Raw genomic sequence first — 17,500 nt, 5'->3', positions numbered from 1 at the left:
TTTCCAAATTAAATCAGCGTGTCTGTGAGGACGACCGGACGACGAACCGCAACCTGACGTCCGCTCACAATCAAGACTGGGAACTTCAGCAGAGTGATTGTTTGAGTGAGTGATGCTGACGTGCCCTCCAGCAAGGCATGATGCAGCTCTGTAGCTGACGGAGGAGGACTCGGGAGGAGGCAGGATGCAGCTGAGCTGTGATTTGTCGTTCTGGACGGTGGGAACATCCGCCTTTCACCAAACAATCAAACCTGAGCTGCATGTTTATCTAGAAAAATCAGATTTTTGATGCGACTTATTGTCGTTTTTTATTATCTTCACTTCAATATATTTATATTCTATAATTACCTCTTAAAAGGGCACGATGTTTTTGATTTTAACTCAATATTTACAATATTAATGAGGTCATAATACAATCTGTTTCCATCAGTGAGTAAACAAGCTGCTCTCAGAGGAGAATAAGGTCCCAGAACACTGAAGCTGGAGAGGTGGCAGGGTCCGCCACATATAAACACAGTACAACAGTATACTGTGTTGTCCTTTAAGGTCAGTCTGTTTCTTGATTATGTAGTTTCTGCAACGACGGGTTGATAAAAACAAAACAAACATGTTGGCAGAGTGTGGAGAAGGCCCGGCAGAGCAGAACCAGAACCACTCTGCAGGAATAAACACCTGGAGTCTCATCAGGTTCTGACCCGGAGCCGTTCACCGACAAGAGCAGAGCTCAGAGTTACTGTTGAACTTGTGGATTTATCTTCACTCCTGTTTATCAGCCTGACTGCAGCAGTGATCCGGAGGTGACCTCCACTGTCGGGTGGTTCTGTTCTGTACTGTTGACTGCTGACTGGAGCTGGAGGGGAAATGGACTTTACTTCATGAGCGTAACGTTACAGAGGAGACAGAGAACCAGAACCAGAACCAGAGTCTCTGCTGAGTGCTGACTTCACTCAGAGCTTCAGCTCAACTCTCTGATGTGTTAAAGTTTCCTTCTGGTTGTGTTCGGTCTCGTTCTCAGACTTCCTTCCTCTCTCTCTGACTCTCTCCTGAAGTTACAGCCACAGACGACCAGATGAAACTCAGCGTCACCTCGAGGACACTGGAGGATTTCTCTGCTTTAACTTTGGTGGAAACGTTTGTGATGATGTGAGAACACAACTCAACAACATGCAGAACAAAGGTCCAGTTGTTTTACTGCAGGTTTCATGAATCGAACATCAGAGACGATCCTCACATGTAATCTATGTAAAGATCATTTTTATACTTTGTATCATCAATATTTGGTCTGAAAACACGGCAGATACCAGTTTTAATTAACACACAGTAACTGACACATGTTCATGGGCAGTGGTGGTGACTCCTCTGTCGGTTTCCTGGAACAGACGTCTCTTCACTCGCTGATTGCAGCGTCCGCCTGCTTCTGTAATTAGAGCTCTGATTACCTTGGCTTTCTGTTTCCATGGCTACTAATAGGCTTTTCCCCGATACGCCGGTTGAGTAATCCAATGAAAACAAGCGAGTGGTAATCCGACACTCAATCAGCCCACTTGGCAGAGTTATTATCAATGTGTGTGTGTGTGTGTGTGTGTGTGTGTGTGTGTGTGTCAGGAAACCCCTCTGCTGGTACTGAGGGCAGCTGTAATAAACACTTTTGCTGCAATAAACTCTTATCGAGCGGCTCATTACATCACCTGTTGGTGGGGCCGACGCGTCCTTCGGTCGCGCTCGCTCTCTGCTGCGAGCGCCATTGATCCGTTATTGAACAGTACTCAGAAAGATCCCGCTGAATGATCCCCCGCCAGGTGATTGCATCTGACCCTCCGCATAAATGTGCTCATCCCAAACACACACATACGTTAAAGACACACACGTCTCTGAGCACCGTCTGAAAGGATTTCAACACGCACACGTTTAAATATTAAAATCTTAATAAGTACAGAAGAAGAAGAAATGTTCACTCAGTTCAAAGTTCAAACTGAAGGTTTCTTGAAGTTGCAACTTTACGTTTGTTTCAGTGTGATTTTCTGTTTCTTTCTCGTCACTGTGTGTTCATGCTCTGATGGTTTAGGCACAAAAAACATTGTGGTTTGGTTTAAAATACAGCTGGAAATGTCCGCAGGCGTCTTTAAAAATATCCAGTGGTGTGACTCGAACTGTGGTCGGCCGTTTGGCTGTAATAAAACCACCTCCTGGTGTGACGATCAGCTAAAGGACATATCATTTAAACATGATAGCCACATTTTGAACATTTGAATTGAACATTGAAAATGCCTTTAAACTGTTTTAGATCAGATCCACGTCACACTGTGCAGCTGTTTCGTACAAAACATTTATAAAAAATACATTTCTTTGTATTTTTGTATAAAAGTTCTGTTAACGCAAGCATGAGCCAACAGGTTTCAACCAATAATATCAGATTATCCGTCTGTTTGCACCTCCGTGAGTGACGGTGCAGGTGACAAAGTTGCTCGCGGGCACTTCAGCAACAAACTCTCTCTCTCTGCTGCGGGAGTCACACCTGAGACCTTTCGGTTACAGGACGTCAGAGCAGGAGACGCCGTCACAGCCGGCCCACCGAGGCAGAAACACACACACACATTTATTCCCTCTCAATCGCGTGTCATGCAGCTTCACAACATTAACCAATGAGTTGGCATTTAGACGACCAATGGGGCAGCTAATCTAACGCCCTGCTGTCAGCACAGATGTGTGTGTGTGTGTGTGTGTGTGTGTGTGTGTGTGTGTGTGTGTGTGTGTGTGTGAGTGTGTGTGTGTGACTCTTCAGTGGACTTCTGTATTTTCATGTGAGCTGATGCACTTCTATTTTTCTGCATGCACACTGACTAATGATATACTGAATCTGTACCTGCAGGCTACATGTGTGTACTTGTGTGTATTCATGTGTGTGTGTGTGTGTGTGTGTGTGCGTGTGTGTGAGGCTGACTGGAGATAACAGTGAAATAATGAGTAATCGTGCCGCAGTGAGTGTTTCTGTCTCGACAACAGGAAGTGGAACTGGTCAAATTTCAGCCTCCGGACGTCCTCCGTCTCTGATTGCTGCGTTCTTTGTTGTCCAACTGTTGTGGAGTAACGTGCCAACATACATCCGTCCACTGCGTCTTCATACATGACCAAACGAGACGAAACTGACCTCATACATAACAACTGGAACAGTAACTAAATCTCTGCACAGATCCAGATCTCCTTCTTGTCATTCGTCGGCTGCATCTTCCTTCTTCCTGCGTGACTTTGCACAACAGCAGCGCGCCGCTAACAGCGCTAAAGCCCGGAGCTAGCTGCACCTGATAAACACGCACGAACACGAGAAACATCTGCCAATTACACAACAGCAACACCGTGACACGGGTGAGGAACGTGAACTTCCTCTGTCCTCATTTGTAGCTCTCTTTGTCCTGGAGGGAAATCCAATGTCGCTGGTTTAAAGGTTTGTTTTGCACGCTTAATGTCTAAACTGGATCACAACAACGGGAGGTTTTCTGCAGTGATGAAAGCTTGTGTCGGTCAGGAAGTCCATATTAACACTTACATGCCCATCGTGCATTGAAGAGACATGTTTCAACACGAACCTGTGTTCAGCGAGTTCAGGTTCTTTATTGATTTATCGGACTGAAAAGATTATGAAGTGAAGATAAACACAAAGACCTGTCTTGTGTCCCTGTTTTATACGACTCACTCCTGCCGGGCTGGCTCTGCTCGGTTTGACTCGGCGCGAGAAACTAAAGAGGTTCAGTCAGAAGCTGCAGACAAACACACTGACTTTAACCTCTTTCTCTCAGGTTTCTGCGCAGACGTGAGTTCAGTATCGATTTTAGCAGGTCCAAAAGCAAACAGCGTGGCTCGGTTTGACTCGGCGCTGCTGGTGAAAATGCTTCAAGGCTGCTCCTCAGTCTGCAGTGCAGTGTTGTAAGAAGTCACACTTGAGTCAAAGTAAAGATATCGTGTTAAAATAATTATTTGTTAAAAGTGAAAGTCGCCCAGAGGAAAAGTGCTGGAGTGAGGCTGGATCGCACCAACAAGGATTAACTCTTAAACCTGATTTAATCATAGTTGCACTAAATGTCCAATCAGAGTGATTTCTCTCACTGACGCCAATTCTTCACGCTGAATCGCCCAAAACGCTCCCCCCCACCCCCATTTATTAGTTCATCTTCATGCTAATCTACTGTTGCCACGAAGAATATACTGCAGCAGCTGAATTTCTGAAATTGCTCCTTTAAGCTCGGGTCCCTGTCTGGTTTGCCTGCATCAGGTAAAGTTGTAAATCTAACACCGAAACATCTGACCTTCATCCATCTGAAGAGTTTCTCTACGCTGCAGCTCTACCACTCGTTAGCGCTGCTCGCTGCGATTTTCCCGGTTCGACCGACCTTTTTCCCTCGTGATGAATAATTAGCGGTGGGGGAGCGTCGGCGTTCAGGCCTCGACACACACTCTGTCTTACTGACAGTCAGCGGGAGCAGCGGGAGGCACGCTGCTGTTTGTGCTTTGTAATCACAGCATGAAGGAGCACACACACACACACACACACACAGACGATCCTTCATAACCAAAGCAGCGGCTTCGTGTGGAAAATAAACTGCAAACGTAGAAAAACACAAACTTAAGCGAAATGAGCACACGTGTAAATATCATCAATCGTATCATTTCTGCAGTAAAATGTAACATGTTAAAGCTAAAAGGAGCCAAAACAAAGTGCCGTGTGTCAGAAATTAATCAATAACAACTTCAAATGATTACTGTTGAGATGTTATACAGCAGCAGCACCCAGCGGACCACAGGGTCCTGCAGAGAGGACGTCTACACCAGGACTGAAGCCAGGAGACTCATTCAGGATTCAGGCCGTCTGAACAGAGCTGCAACTCCAACCAACCTAAATAAAAAGGAAGGCCAGACTGTCGTGCTGCTTGTAGTGGAGTCAATGGGAGATGATGGAGAAACACACTGACACGCTATCTACATCATATAACTTCTGATGAAGTAACGCCCATCACAACGGCGAGGATCAGCTGCACCTCTGATGTCTGAAGGTGATGACGGTGAAACAAATCAACGGTCTTCTTCAGATGGACTTTAAAAGTTTGCTTCCATAGCGTCGCTGTAATTCTGCGTCTCTCTCCAGCATGTCTCTGCTCTGTTGAGTCTCCTCGACAGCAATTAGTTTTATAAAGTCGGCCAAAAAACACACCTTGCATTTTAGATTTTTCACCCCCGATTCTGTTTTCACAACAGCAGGTGAGCCTCGAGTGGAGGACGCTCGTCGTTAATCACATCACCCATCAGAACTAAGGCTGCGTTTCCACTGAAGTACTTTCTGTATGAACTCGGTGTAACTTCACCTAAACGAAGAACAAAGAGGAGGACGAGGCGGAGCAAGCTCAGGACTTTCACTCAGGAGACCATGAATTAGATTCATGAAACCTGCAGTAGAACAACTGGACCTTTGTTCTGCATGTTGTTGAGTTGTGTTCTCACATCATCACAAACGTTTCCACCAAAGTTAAAGCAGAGAAATCCTCCAGTGTCCTCGAGGTGACGCTGAGTTTCATCTGGTCGTCTGTGGCTGTAACTTCAGGAGAGAGTCAGAGAGAGAGGAAGGAAGTCTGAGAACGAGACCGAACACAACCAGAAGAAAACTTTAACACATCAGAGAGTTGAGCTGAAGCTCTGAGCGAAGTCAGCACTCAGCAGAGACTCTGGTTCTGGTTCTGGTTCTCTGTCTCCTCTCTGTAACGTTACCTTCATGAAGTAAAGTCCATTTCCCCTCCAGCTCCAGTCAGCAGTCAACAGTACAGAACAGAACCACCCGACAGTGGAGGTCACCTCCGGATCACTGCTGCAGTCAGGCTGATAAACAGGAGTGAAGATAAATCCACAAGTTCAACAGTAACTCTGAGCTCTGCTCCCGTCGGTGAACGGCTCCGGATCAGAACCTGATGAGACTCCAGGTGTTTATTCCTCCAGCAGGTCTGGATCTGATCCAGAATCTCTGGCCAGCTCCACTCAACTCACGTCTCTTGTCTTGTTTGAACAGAGAGCCCTCTAGCAGCAGACGTTACGTATTATTTGTTTAACTTACGTCACCTAGATGATGTAACTTCAGTTGCTTATGTAATCGTTTTAACCCAAAACACTTTGTTTTAAACCTCAACAAACTGGGACTGTGCGACGAAGGTCCGGTTGGTCCGACTCTGCCACGCTGCAGTGGTCACTGTGTGATACGTGTCGCGTTGGAAGTCACGGGCCATCAACTATTCAGTCGTTCAGGTACGAGGACGTGTTGTCCAGATGGCCGCTTTGTCTCTGCACACAAACACAAACACACACTCCAACACACACACACACACACACACACACACAGCTGGTGTCTGCCTGCTGTGGTTAGTCAAGTTTCTGGCCTACTTCTGCAGCAGCTGGCCGAGTCGCACGAGCCACTGCACACACACACACACACACACACACACACACACACACACACACACACACACACACACACACACACACACACACACACACAGTAACACAGCGCTGTGTCAGCATACTGGTGGTACTGGTCCAGTGTGAGGGGACAGTGAGCTGAGTCAGGAGGGAAGCCAGGCGGCAGCAGCAGGCAGGAGGTCCAGTTCTGTTTCTGTCCCCAAAATCTGTTCACACCAGGAGGGTCAAAAGGTCAAAGTCCGCCATCGTCTCCCTTCCTTCCGTCTCATTTCCTGTCCTCTCTCCTCACGTCTTCTCTCCTGATGTTCTCGGTTCACTCAGCGCTTCTTCTTCTTTCTGTCGTCTGTTCTTTTCTTCTTTTCTCAGATGTAGGTGACAGAGAGGAAGCAGAGATGCCAGCGAGGTCAACAGTCCAGTTTGTTCTGCATCTTTTTCCTCTCTCCTTCTGTTTCCTCTCCGTTTCATTTTTTGTTTATCCTCTCTACTTCCTCACCTCTTTTCATCTAAATCCTTCCTCCTTTCCTTGCATTTCCTTCCTTTTTCCTTTTTCTCCCACTTAAAACTACTTTGCTCTCTTCTCTTCCTCCACCTTCTTCGTCTCTCTTCTTCCATGTCTTCTTTTCTACTTCCTTGTGTTCTTTCTTTTTCCTCTTCACCAGCTCGTCATGTATCTCGCCAACTAACACAGACGTGCCGATGTCAGAACCGTGGTGCAGAAGACGACTTTTGTTCATGTTTCATCCCTCTCCCGTCGGTGCTCCGGCAGCTGATCCGAGTCCAGCTGGTGACAAACGTCTGCCTGCTGTGAAGGACTCTGCTGAATCAGGAAGAACCAGGCGGCGTGTTGGGACAGTTGCGATGGACGCATCAATCTTCTAAATGAATCAAAGCTAATACAACATCTGCCGTTTGGCAGCCGCTTCCATCCAAAGCACCTCTTGCAGGAAACAGGCCTGCAGAAGTGAACCTGTAACTCGTCACAGCTGACGCGGCCGAGTTATAACCAGGGACGGACTCATCAATATCGATACCAATGGATGCATGTGTGTCTTTAGTTGTGGCATCATGTCTATTGTTTTATAATGTAGCACAGCGTCTTGATTAGTAAATATAATCAACAATAATTTGCATTTCATTTCTTCCTCTTCTGTGTCTTCATGTTTTATTTGTTCTCTTTAGTTTAATTGGCTGATTGGTGCTTTAAATGAGAAGTTCATTTTTAACCAATCTCTACAAACATATCCTCCTCACGCCTCCGTATGAGTGCAGAATCCAGAGGTGAGATTCTGGTATCAAGAGCGTTCTGGTTTCCATTTGTAGTCTGTGTTGTGTTGGCCAATCACATTTGAGCGAGCTTTGGCTGCAGGTAAGCAGTCTGTGCGGAGAGCAAGGAGCTGAAACGCACAGGCTATTATCTGATGATGATTTAGCTTTTTATCAGCATTTTTAAAATTAATCTGCAGTCGTAGACGTCGTCCATCAACTTCGTTCTTGCGTACCGAGTTCCTAATTGGGCTGCGAACAATGACTGAAGAGGAAGTCTTGGCCCAGATATCTGTAATCCGGATGTCCGCTGGCCCGAAACATTGGCTGTTGCCTCCTGAAGGAAAAAGGGGAGCGAGTGTCTGTCGGCAACTGACTGCTTTCACTTTGCCAGGAGACGAGTTTACCTTTCTGTCTGTCTTCTGGTGTGTTATGTTCAGCAGATCATAAACCTCATCAGGATACATCCAGAAAACATCTTAATCAATAAAATTATGAATAAGACGCACTGGTTTTTCAGAACTGACGATCGAAGACAATAACAAAATGCAAGTCCGGACTTTTTATCTTCAGCCTGTCTTTCAAACTCTGTTCGCACGATGTTCAAGCTGCTTTAACAGCGATGGAAGGAAAGGCAGCATGTCTCAGCATCGCGCCTGACGAGGGCTGAAAATTAGCCTGAAATAAAAAATCCAATATTGATTGTTAACTGCTGTTAAGGTCTAACTGAAGCATGAAGCATTAACGTTAGATGCAGGGGAAATAAAATCCAGGTGGGTACAAACTCTGTGTAACAGTTTGTGTCCCAAAGCAGGATGTTCGCTCAAACGGTGAATATCTGCAGCTACAAATATCATGTATTGGACCGTGGGGTCTGTAGTCACTGCAGGTGTTGGGAAATGCTTTTTGTTGTTTTTGTTCTACGCCGAGGGTTTTCCAGCTGCCTGCCCCGATTCTGTCTGAGCTCACCTCAACTTACCTCTGAAAGTCAAACGGGCAACGTCGAGTTTGAACAATCTGAATTCTTCTTTCTCACCAAGCTCTGATCAGGACCGAGACATTTTAGGAAAAACTGAATCCATAACATACAAACATACGTACCTTCACTCTTTAATATTATTCCTGTATGTCTGTGTGTCGTGGCCACACTCTGTATGTGAGACAAATCTCTGTGCTCCAGGAGGAAACTGGCTGAGTCAGGAAGGAAACGAGGTGTTTGCTTTTCACCTGGGCTAGCCGCTATCATAAATCTAATGATGAAAGTATTGGGGCATGCGGACGGTGGAATGGGCTCATGGTTAATGAAACCAACATGCGACTTACATTTTCAAACCATGAAGCACCGACCTGCTCACTTACTGCGAGGCTGAAGACGACTTGGAAAATATAATTATTGCAAAAACAATCATGTATTTTGACTAATAAGGCAAAAATAGACAATCATGTCAGGATTGTATCAGGATCAGCTCGACACACTGCAGCAAACAAGCAAGACGTGAAAAAGCAACAAGAATTAGCATTTTTACATGCTAATTCATACGTCAGTGTTTTTTTTTCAAGCTGATGTTTATGCCATGAGTACCTGCACACAGAGAGCGAATATTACACGACAAGGTCAATTTTCAGCGCACGCACCATGAATGAAGGCATCAAACAATCATGTTGTAGGAATGGCAGACCTATTGATTGTTTATGTTTGAGATTATATATTGTTATTTATATTGTTTATTGTATGAGATGAACCCAATGAATGTGATTGGTCACATCCTGGTGTGTAAAGGCCTTAAATCTTTGATAGATTAATTGTGTCGTGTCAAACTTTAACTCTAGCTTAAATTTGTGAAAGATTCAATTTAAACCTTTCAGTAAACCTCAGTTTAGTTTTAACCTAAATTAAATGTATTATTTAAATTTACCAAAACACTGAACGCCAAACAAAGCTGTGATCCAGTGTAATTTTTTAACTGAGACTTGAGGAGAAGTTATTGTCTTTCTTAATGAACTGAGCAAAATAATCAAGTTCAGAAACTACAGGTGACACTACAGGTGACACTACAGGTGACAGAAGGCTGTGTTGATGTTGAATATGAAGCTTCTCTTCTCTTTTAATTCTTAGTTGATCTTATCAAACTCTGACCAACTCTTTAAGTAGGGCTATAACATTATCGGGTAATAAGTGCATGAACAGCTGCGTGTCATCTGCATAGCGAATGATATAAATGCTCTCTTGCATTTCCTTGGCCACCAATAAGACGTCAAAGGTTATCTCAGCTCTCTGGGGGTTTAAATTACTCTGGTGTTCCCCCATCTTTTCCCTCCCCCCTCGTTCTCTGTGTCGTGGTCATGCTAGCGGTGCTGGACTGGCTCTAAGACAAATCTCTGTGCTCTGGCGGGAAACTGGCTGAGTCAGGAAGGAAACAAGGTGTTTGCGTTTCACCTGGGTTAGTGGCTACGGGATCATTAATCTCATTATGAGAGTATTGGGGCAAGCCGGTGGTGGGATGGGCTTATGGTTAGTGGAAGGTGCGTGACACTGAGTGGTTACAGTCTCAAAACATTCACAGATAAAAGACATCGTTCTGGCAACTCACTGCAGTTTTATATGTTACACAACTTTTATGGTCTCAGGAGATTTTTAGGTTGCTTTTTTCACCCAAATGAGCACCAACTCTGTTCATGAAACAAAGTCACATCTAGAGAGATGTGCTGAGTAGAAACTTAAGTATGATTTAAAATACTGTCCTTGTTCAATTGTTTCGATTCTTTGACGCTATGCTTAATTTTCCAAAACACAAATACAAAACTGCCCACTCGCTTTTACAAACATTGATCTTCCATGTCAAAACCAACAGCTGAAGTAGCTGGTGACTTGTTTTAAAATGTATAAAAAAAAGAAGAAAAGCGATCATAAACAATGCTCACACAGTTATTGGATTAACATTATTCTGGAAAGCAAGATTATCTATACTTTTTTGGGGGGTTTGCAGATCACCTGACTTTCTCGTGTCCCCCCACACTTCTGAAACCCTTGTATGGTTTAATATGGGCACACAACCTTTTGTTGCTCACCATATTATTTTATATTCTGGTGTTTGGATAAAGATGTAAATCCATGTAAATTCTATGCATTTTAAGAGTAAAGCAACAAATCCTAATATTCAGGGTGATGTTCAACGTTCTCCTTGATGAACGACCTGAACCTTTCAGCAAAATTGTGGTTAATTAATTGGCTAATTGTTTCAGCTGCACATTTCTTTCACAGTGAAATTGAAGATGAAATGTTGTGTTTCACTGTGTGGAAGTGTAAATTGTGTCTGACCTGATGGTCTCTTCATCGTGAACTGCGACTGCTCTCTGCGACTCAGTTACTCCAAACGATCGTCCATATTGGTCAAGAGTCTTCAGAACTGTTCTGCTGCTCTGTGCGTGTGTGTGTGTGTGTGTGTGTGTGTGTGTGTGCGCGCTGACCCTCTGGGAAGCAGTTGTCCGGGTCCATGGCCTCTTCAGCCATCTCTGAGTACTCATCCTCTTCCTCTCCAGGCTTCCTCAGGTCCACCGTGCTGCCCTCCGACAGGCTGATATCGTCTTTCTGCTGAGTAAAACAGACGGAAACAACCGATCAGAACCACTAACGACCGACTCACGTTGTCCTGTTAATCTGAGGAAAGCCACTAAGGAAATATCTAATCTACATCCACCCTGAACAGACTGTAATTGTCTTTATGTTGCGGAGAACAAGTGAAAACACATTAATCTCAACATGCTGCCCTCCGATTGGTTAATAAAATTGTTTATATGTCTCACAATACTTCCTGACTCACACACTCTCTATTAATTACTCTGCCGACAAACAGAGGACCAGATCGGATCCGTCTCTTCTGACTGAGGTGGTGACATGAGGCATCAGTTTATTGGTGGTTCGGGCTTGAAGAGTATTTAACAGTACTTGTATAAGCTGTAGTATGAGTATCAGTACACGTGTTGTTGTAGGTATTATCTGAATAAAGTGTTGTCTGTGCTTGTGTGATCATCAGCATCATTTTGCTGCATTCAGGGCTGAATGAGTCAGATTTCATGTTACATAACCGACAGGAGTCCTGGCTGAGGAAACAGAGAGGCATCACCTCCCAAACCTTCCCTCCCACCGCCAAGAAAAGTGCCGTCTGTTCACTTTGACTCTGAGATCTGGACAAAACTAGACGTCAGGAAATCCCCCCTCATCCCCCCATCCCGGGCGACTTCAAAGGTCCCTGTTTGCTAAGCATCATGGGAGTTTAACTTTACAAAGGGCCGAGGGAGATGGAGGGATAGGAGACAGGTTTTCTGCTGAGGGCTGAGGAGGGAAAATTGGCAAGTTTTGTTGAATGTCTGGACAAAGACACAGCAGGGGTGTGTGTGTGTGCGTGCGTGTGTGTGTGTGTACTATGTTTGTGTATATATGTGTATGTGTGTGTGTGTGGACAGGTGAACCAACTACCTGAGTCAACAGCTAACTCATGAATACATTCAGAGTCTGGGAACAGAGAGCGGCCGCTGTGACGAATGCCAGCCTTGGACACACACACACACACACACACACACACACACACACACACACACACACACAAAGGTGAAGCCAAACGGACCTGAATACACACCTAATCTCTGACACACACTTACACGTGAAAAGGGATGCACACAAAAACTGGATAACGTTACACACACACACGCAGCAGCCTCGGGCTGAAGCCTCCTGACAGTTGACGTCCATAATGAGGGTTTAAATGTATTTCTATTCATAAGCTGTTTCTATTGTGCAGCCGAGAGGAGCTGCAGGCGGAAACACATCCAGGGCCTGTTAAGTAATAAATCACATGTAATCAGATTACTTTAATTAAAGTAAAAGAATCAGACTTAAAGATCCGCTCCACACACGTGTTAAAGGAGCAGTCTGATGTTTTCTGAAAGACGTAACAGCCCCGATCCACTCAGATGGCGGCTGAGCTCACAGCTGCGGCAGCGACGGCAGATATTTCATCCATTCATCGTTAAAGTGAAGCGCTGCGTGCAGTTCGTCTTCAGACTAACGAGGACGCACACAACACTTTGTCTCTGCATGTTTTTGTGCCAACAAGTGCAGAAAGAAGTCGTACTTTATCTTCAGGACGGACGGAGAGCAAGAAAACGACAGGAGAAGATGATTTGAAGAGATTGATCGACGCAGATATGCAGAGCTGCTAAAAATGTTGTGAGCTCATGATCTCAAAGAAATCACCAAAAAACAGACTGACGACATCCAGAAGATTATTGTTGTTTATGTCAACCCTTTTTACAAAACTCCAATCTTAAAGTTGTGTTTTCTTTGTTTTTTCCTCTCCTTTAGTGCGACATATTGGTTTGTGCAGGGTGGAAGTAACTAATTACAACTACTCAGATTACCATAATTAATTAAAAAAAGTGTTCACTTGATCTAACTGTTTTCTCTCCTGTGTTTATGATGTGTGATCTGCCGGGGAAAAGTTTTACCAGGTTAATCTTTAAGATCAGGATAATGACTGAATTTAAATTTCTGGGTGAACTGTTCCTTTAAGGACAAATGTGTCACGGCAGCTTGATTCATCTTGTTCTTGACATTTCTTTTTCTTAAAACGAGCTCATTTCTCCACAGAAGCACAAGGTTCTGCTTGTTTGTGGATCCGGACTCGGCTGGACTGTAACTTTAACTCTACAGTTGGTGTCGAGGACAGAAACAGGAGGCCGTTTTGATGTCGACTAATTCAGAGAAATCAAAGCAGAGCCGCGGCGTCCGTCTCCGTCCACCTGCAGACAACACCTGTCCATCTGTCGGCCGGGTCCTGACCTCTGCAGGAGTCAGAGGTCGGCAGAAAGAGACTGCGGAGGCGTGAGGAGCGCCGGGGGTCGCAGTCGGCTTTACAAGCTGCCATTCCAGGGCAGCACACACACACACACACACACACACACACACACACACACACACACACACACACACACACACACACACACAGCAGCTGCAGACGGAGTCAGCTGGTCACAAACACACCAGCTCGTGTGTTTATCACCGCAGTCACGGCTGCTTAAGGGTTTGGGGCAGAAGTGAATCCTGGGTAATTATATCGTCTGACTTATGGCCTCATGTCACCAGAGGGACTCGTCCTGACCTCACAAGAACCCGTTCCTGACCCGGTGATTAACTGGTTTGGGTCCAGCCTGATTCCTGTTCTGTCGGAGGTCATTTCATGCACGTGTCTTCAACAATAGACGGATATTCAGAAACCATCTTTAACCATTTAACTTGGGGGAGCGTGTCCCAGAGCCTCGTCCTCCATTCCAGTTGACTATTGTCTTTGTCATCATGAGAGATGGCATCAGAAATTCAAAATGGCGGAGGGAGGAGGAGATGCACCGAGCGCCTCTGGACTAACTATTAAACCCTCTCAGGAAATCAGACAGATACATAAAATATTTGTTTTACAAGACGAGAACCAGAGAAAGTGTCAGAAAAACTTTTATCCATGTTATTAACATTTGTTCTACTTTTTTGTATATAAGGTATTCTGCCTTATTCTGCATGTTTTATCACATTTATGATGTCATTTAGACTTGAATCATTTTAAAACACAAAATATGTCGCTCTATGGGGTGCAGATCCAGAGCTTCTGGAGGAATAAACACCTGGAGTCTCATCGGGTTCTGATCCGGAGCTGTTCACCGACGGGAGGAGAGCTCAGAGTTACTTTTGAACTTACGGCTGATGTTCACTAAAGTAATCCGAGGTTTATTAATGTTAAGTTTAGTTCGCCAACTGGTGTATCCTGGAAGTTATAGCGACAGGCGACCAATTGAAACGTTTGAACTCAACATAATAATTAAGAAAGGTTGAGTCGTTTTAAGACATTTTAATTTTTAATTTTTAATTTTAATGCAGAAATATTAAATATTATAGCTTTAAATTCAAATTTCTTTCAAAATAAAGGTCCAAAAGGCAGAATCCAGCCTTTGGTACATGATGTGTGGACAGATTTGTTTTCGATATAGTTTTCAATGCAGTTCGTGTGAAAAACATCTAATAATTGTGTTTTAATGATCTGAATGGAAGTCGCTGGAAGACATTTTCAGATCGTGTCATCAGTCCGTCTGTCTGCGGCACCTTCGGCTCAGCCACAGTGTGAATACATGAATTACCGACACTGTAAACACTCAGTGTGACCTTTGACCTCGGCTGTTGACCGTGCCCACCTCCACCAGCTGATTCCTGCTTTATGAGACAGTAAAACCACATTCGGTGATTTATGACGCCATTAAAGCGCAGGACGGCTATTTAATCATTACATAACCAAACACGGGGTCTATTAAAACAGAGTGCCGGAGCAGCTTAACAGCTTCTATTTACAGTGAGCTGTTTGTGTACCGAAAATAAATTACGTACAACAGACCTGCAGCGAGCAGAGATGGGCCGAGAGATATGGAGAGGTGGAGAGAGGGAGGGAGGGAGGGAGGGAGGACGGCGAGAAATTACAGCTGGGGGAGAAAACAGGAGGGAGGATGAATGAATGCGGCACCGAGCAGCAGAGGCTGGTGCCGTTAGCATCACTGTTAGCCTCGCTGCTGCTGGCCTCCAGCTCCAGTTTGGAGCGATGCCGTTGTTTTATGAAGCTCTTAACAGACCGAAGCTAGTAGAACATAAAACCACGAGTTCTCTTAGACCTTCAGCTCGAGTCAGAACCAAACACAGTCTCCACGCACGTGTGCTAGCTGGGCTTCTTCCTGTCGGCCCAGCGCGGCGGGGATTTGCATTTACCTGTCAGCAGGGCTACCTGGTGGAAATACGCTTCCTCGGAGCCATCGCCGCTAAAGCTACGCTAATGTGGTGTTGCATTTGTTATAAATTCTTCACAATAAAAGCCCCCCGATATGTCATCAATTAAAAGTACACATAAATGTACCCTCTGTGGAGTAAAACGTTAGCCTGAACATCGATACACTGTACTTAAACCTGTGCTTGACACAATACAGTTAAAGGGGCACTGCGTAGTTTTAATAGAAAGAAATTTAAATAAAAAAGCTGTTTCAAGCTAGAAAGGTGGCAGGGTCCGCCACACATAAACGTAGTAAAACAGTAAACTGTGTTGTCCTTCAAGGTCGGTTTGTTTATTCAGTTTGTTGAGGATCCTTCTCTTCTCGTTAAAACTACAGAGTGCCCCTTTAAAATCAGCGATCTGAACAAAAAGACTTAACGAGCAGGAGGTCTGATTGACGCTGACATGATTACATCATCGGTCATCGCCGACTGGATCTAAAACAACCGAAAACACGTTGGTGGGACAGCGGCGTCCACGCAGAGACACAGGGAGCTATAAATAGTCCTGGGCTCAGTCTTAATGTGTTGTGTTGGACGACCATCGAGTCCTCTGGAAAGCAAAACAAACAGATATCACTGACATGAAACCTGAGACAGGACGGCTCGCTGCCATACAACTGCTACCTCGCTCTGCCACTGTCTCTCTCTCCCTGTCCACCTCCGTCTTTTCTTATTTTTCCTCCAAAGACTCAGAGACAGACGAGAAATAGAGACAGAAGAGGCAAAAGAGACCTTCCTTCCTTCCTTCTCTGCAGTTTTAATGTTATCAGAGACTCTGAAGGAGTTTTTAGTCCAACAACTGTCCGACTGGGAGACACTTTCTGTCCCCTGCTGTTACAGACGGCACAAGCTGCGACGCTTCAGTGAAGACAAACGACTGAATATCTGGAGACTTTATCGGCTTTAAACTTCCTCACGACCTCTCTGCTGCTGCACGAACACTTAACGATGTATGGCTGCGTTTACGTACCATCAAGTGTTTCAGTGTTTATACGTGCATCGTAGCTGGAGTGAAGATCTCGCCTGGATTTCTGGTTTTAATCCGGCAGTGTGACGCTGTTGTCGTAACATTAAGAGCGGGTGAACAGTCAGGGGTGTTCAGGGTCGGGTTCCCTGAGGACACTCGGGTTTCAGTCCTGCGTGTGACCAAGTGTCAAAGTCGTCTCCGTCTCATTATGCAACGTAAGTAAGTGACATGACTGAACACGCTAAAGTAATCCTCCTTTCCCACGGGTCAAAAATCCCACTTAAACCCGCTAACATCAGGCTTTTGTGTGCGATGGGATGTGTAAACTCTGCATTTACACCCGGGACTCTTCTAAACGTAAGACCCGGGTGAACACGCTAAATTATGCCGCGCGAAGTGATGACGGGTTATCAACATCCGGTGGTGGCGCATAAATAAAGATACTGTAGTAAAATGTTCCTTGTGTTTACTTGAACAACAACGTAACGCTTCAGATAAACATCACAGACGGAGGAAGTGGGAATGAGGTCAGTACGTGAATTTTAGCGTGTAGACCCGCTAATTTAGGTGGAAAAGCGGCATTATCTTGTTAAATAAAACCAAAGTATTATCTTTTCCGTGACCGTTTCACATTGTTAATAACAGTCTGAAAGTCATAATGTGTTTAATAAGTTTTATTTTGAGAGTCTAACTGGACGTTGCATATAATGTTTCATTGCTAACTTAACCACACAGCCATTCACGTGCAAAAATGTAGGTTACGTCCTTCATGCCATTATCGTTCTCCAGTCTGGAGGTTTTCACTGAGAAGCTGCTGGTCATCAGAACGTTTGTCAGCAGTTACATCCATAAAACACGACCCAGTTTCACCCAAATCACTGGAGCAAGTTATAAAGTTGTGTTTTTGTCTGGTAATCTGTGAGGTCAGGTGACGTTCTTCTTTTTTAAACATCCACGGC

At 44.8% G+C, this 17,500-nt stretch overlaps 1 protein-coding gene across 1 annotated transcript in view; it reads right to left on the bottom strand.

Moving 5' to 3' along the window:
* Positions 1 to 17,500, bottom strand: part of LOC311249235 (sodium channel protein type 3 subunit alpha-like) — a 170,476-nt gene that overhangs the window by 24,291 nt on the left and 128,685 nt on the right. The window contains exon 23 of the mRNA XM_084340113.1: positions 11,185 to 11,308. Within this exon, the coding sequence (XP_084196239.1) occupies positions 11,185 to 11,308 (124 nt within the window). The remainder of the gene's footprint in view (positions 1 to 11,184; positions 11,309 to 17,500) is intronic.

This window comes from Pagrus pagrus, assembly GCF_965226575.1.
Source record: "Pagrus pagrus genome assembly, chromosome: 20".
Classification (NCBI taxonomy): domain Eukaryota; kingdom Metazoa; phylum Chordata; class Actinopteri; order Spariformes; family Sparidae; genus Pagrus; species Pagrus pagrus.
The sequence above is the reverse complement of the archived record's forward strand: the minus strand, read 5'-3'. Positions and strand labels throughout refer to the sequence as shown.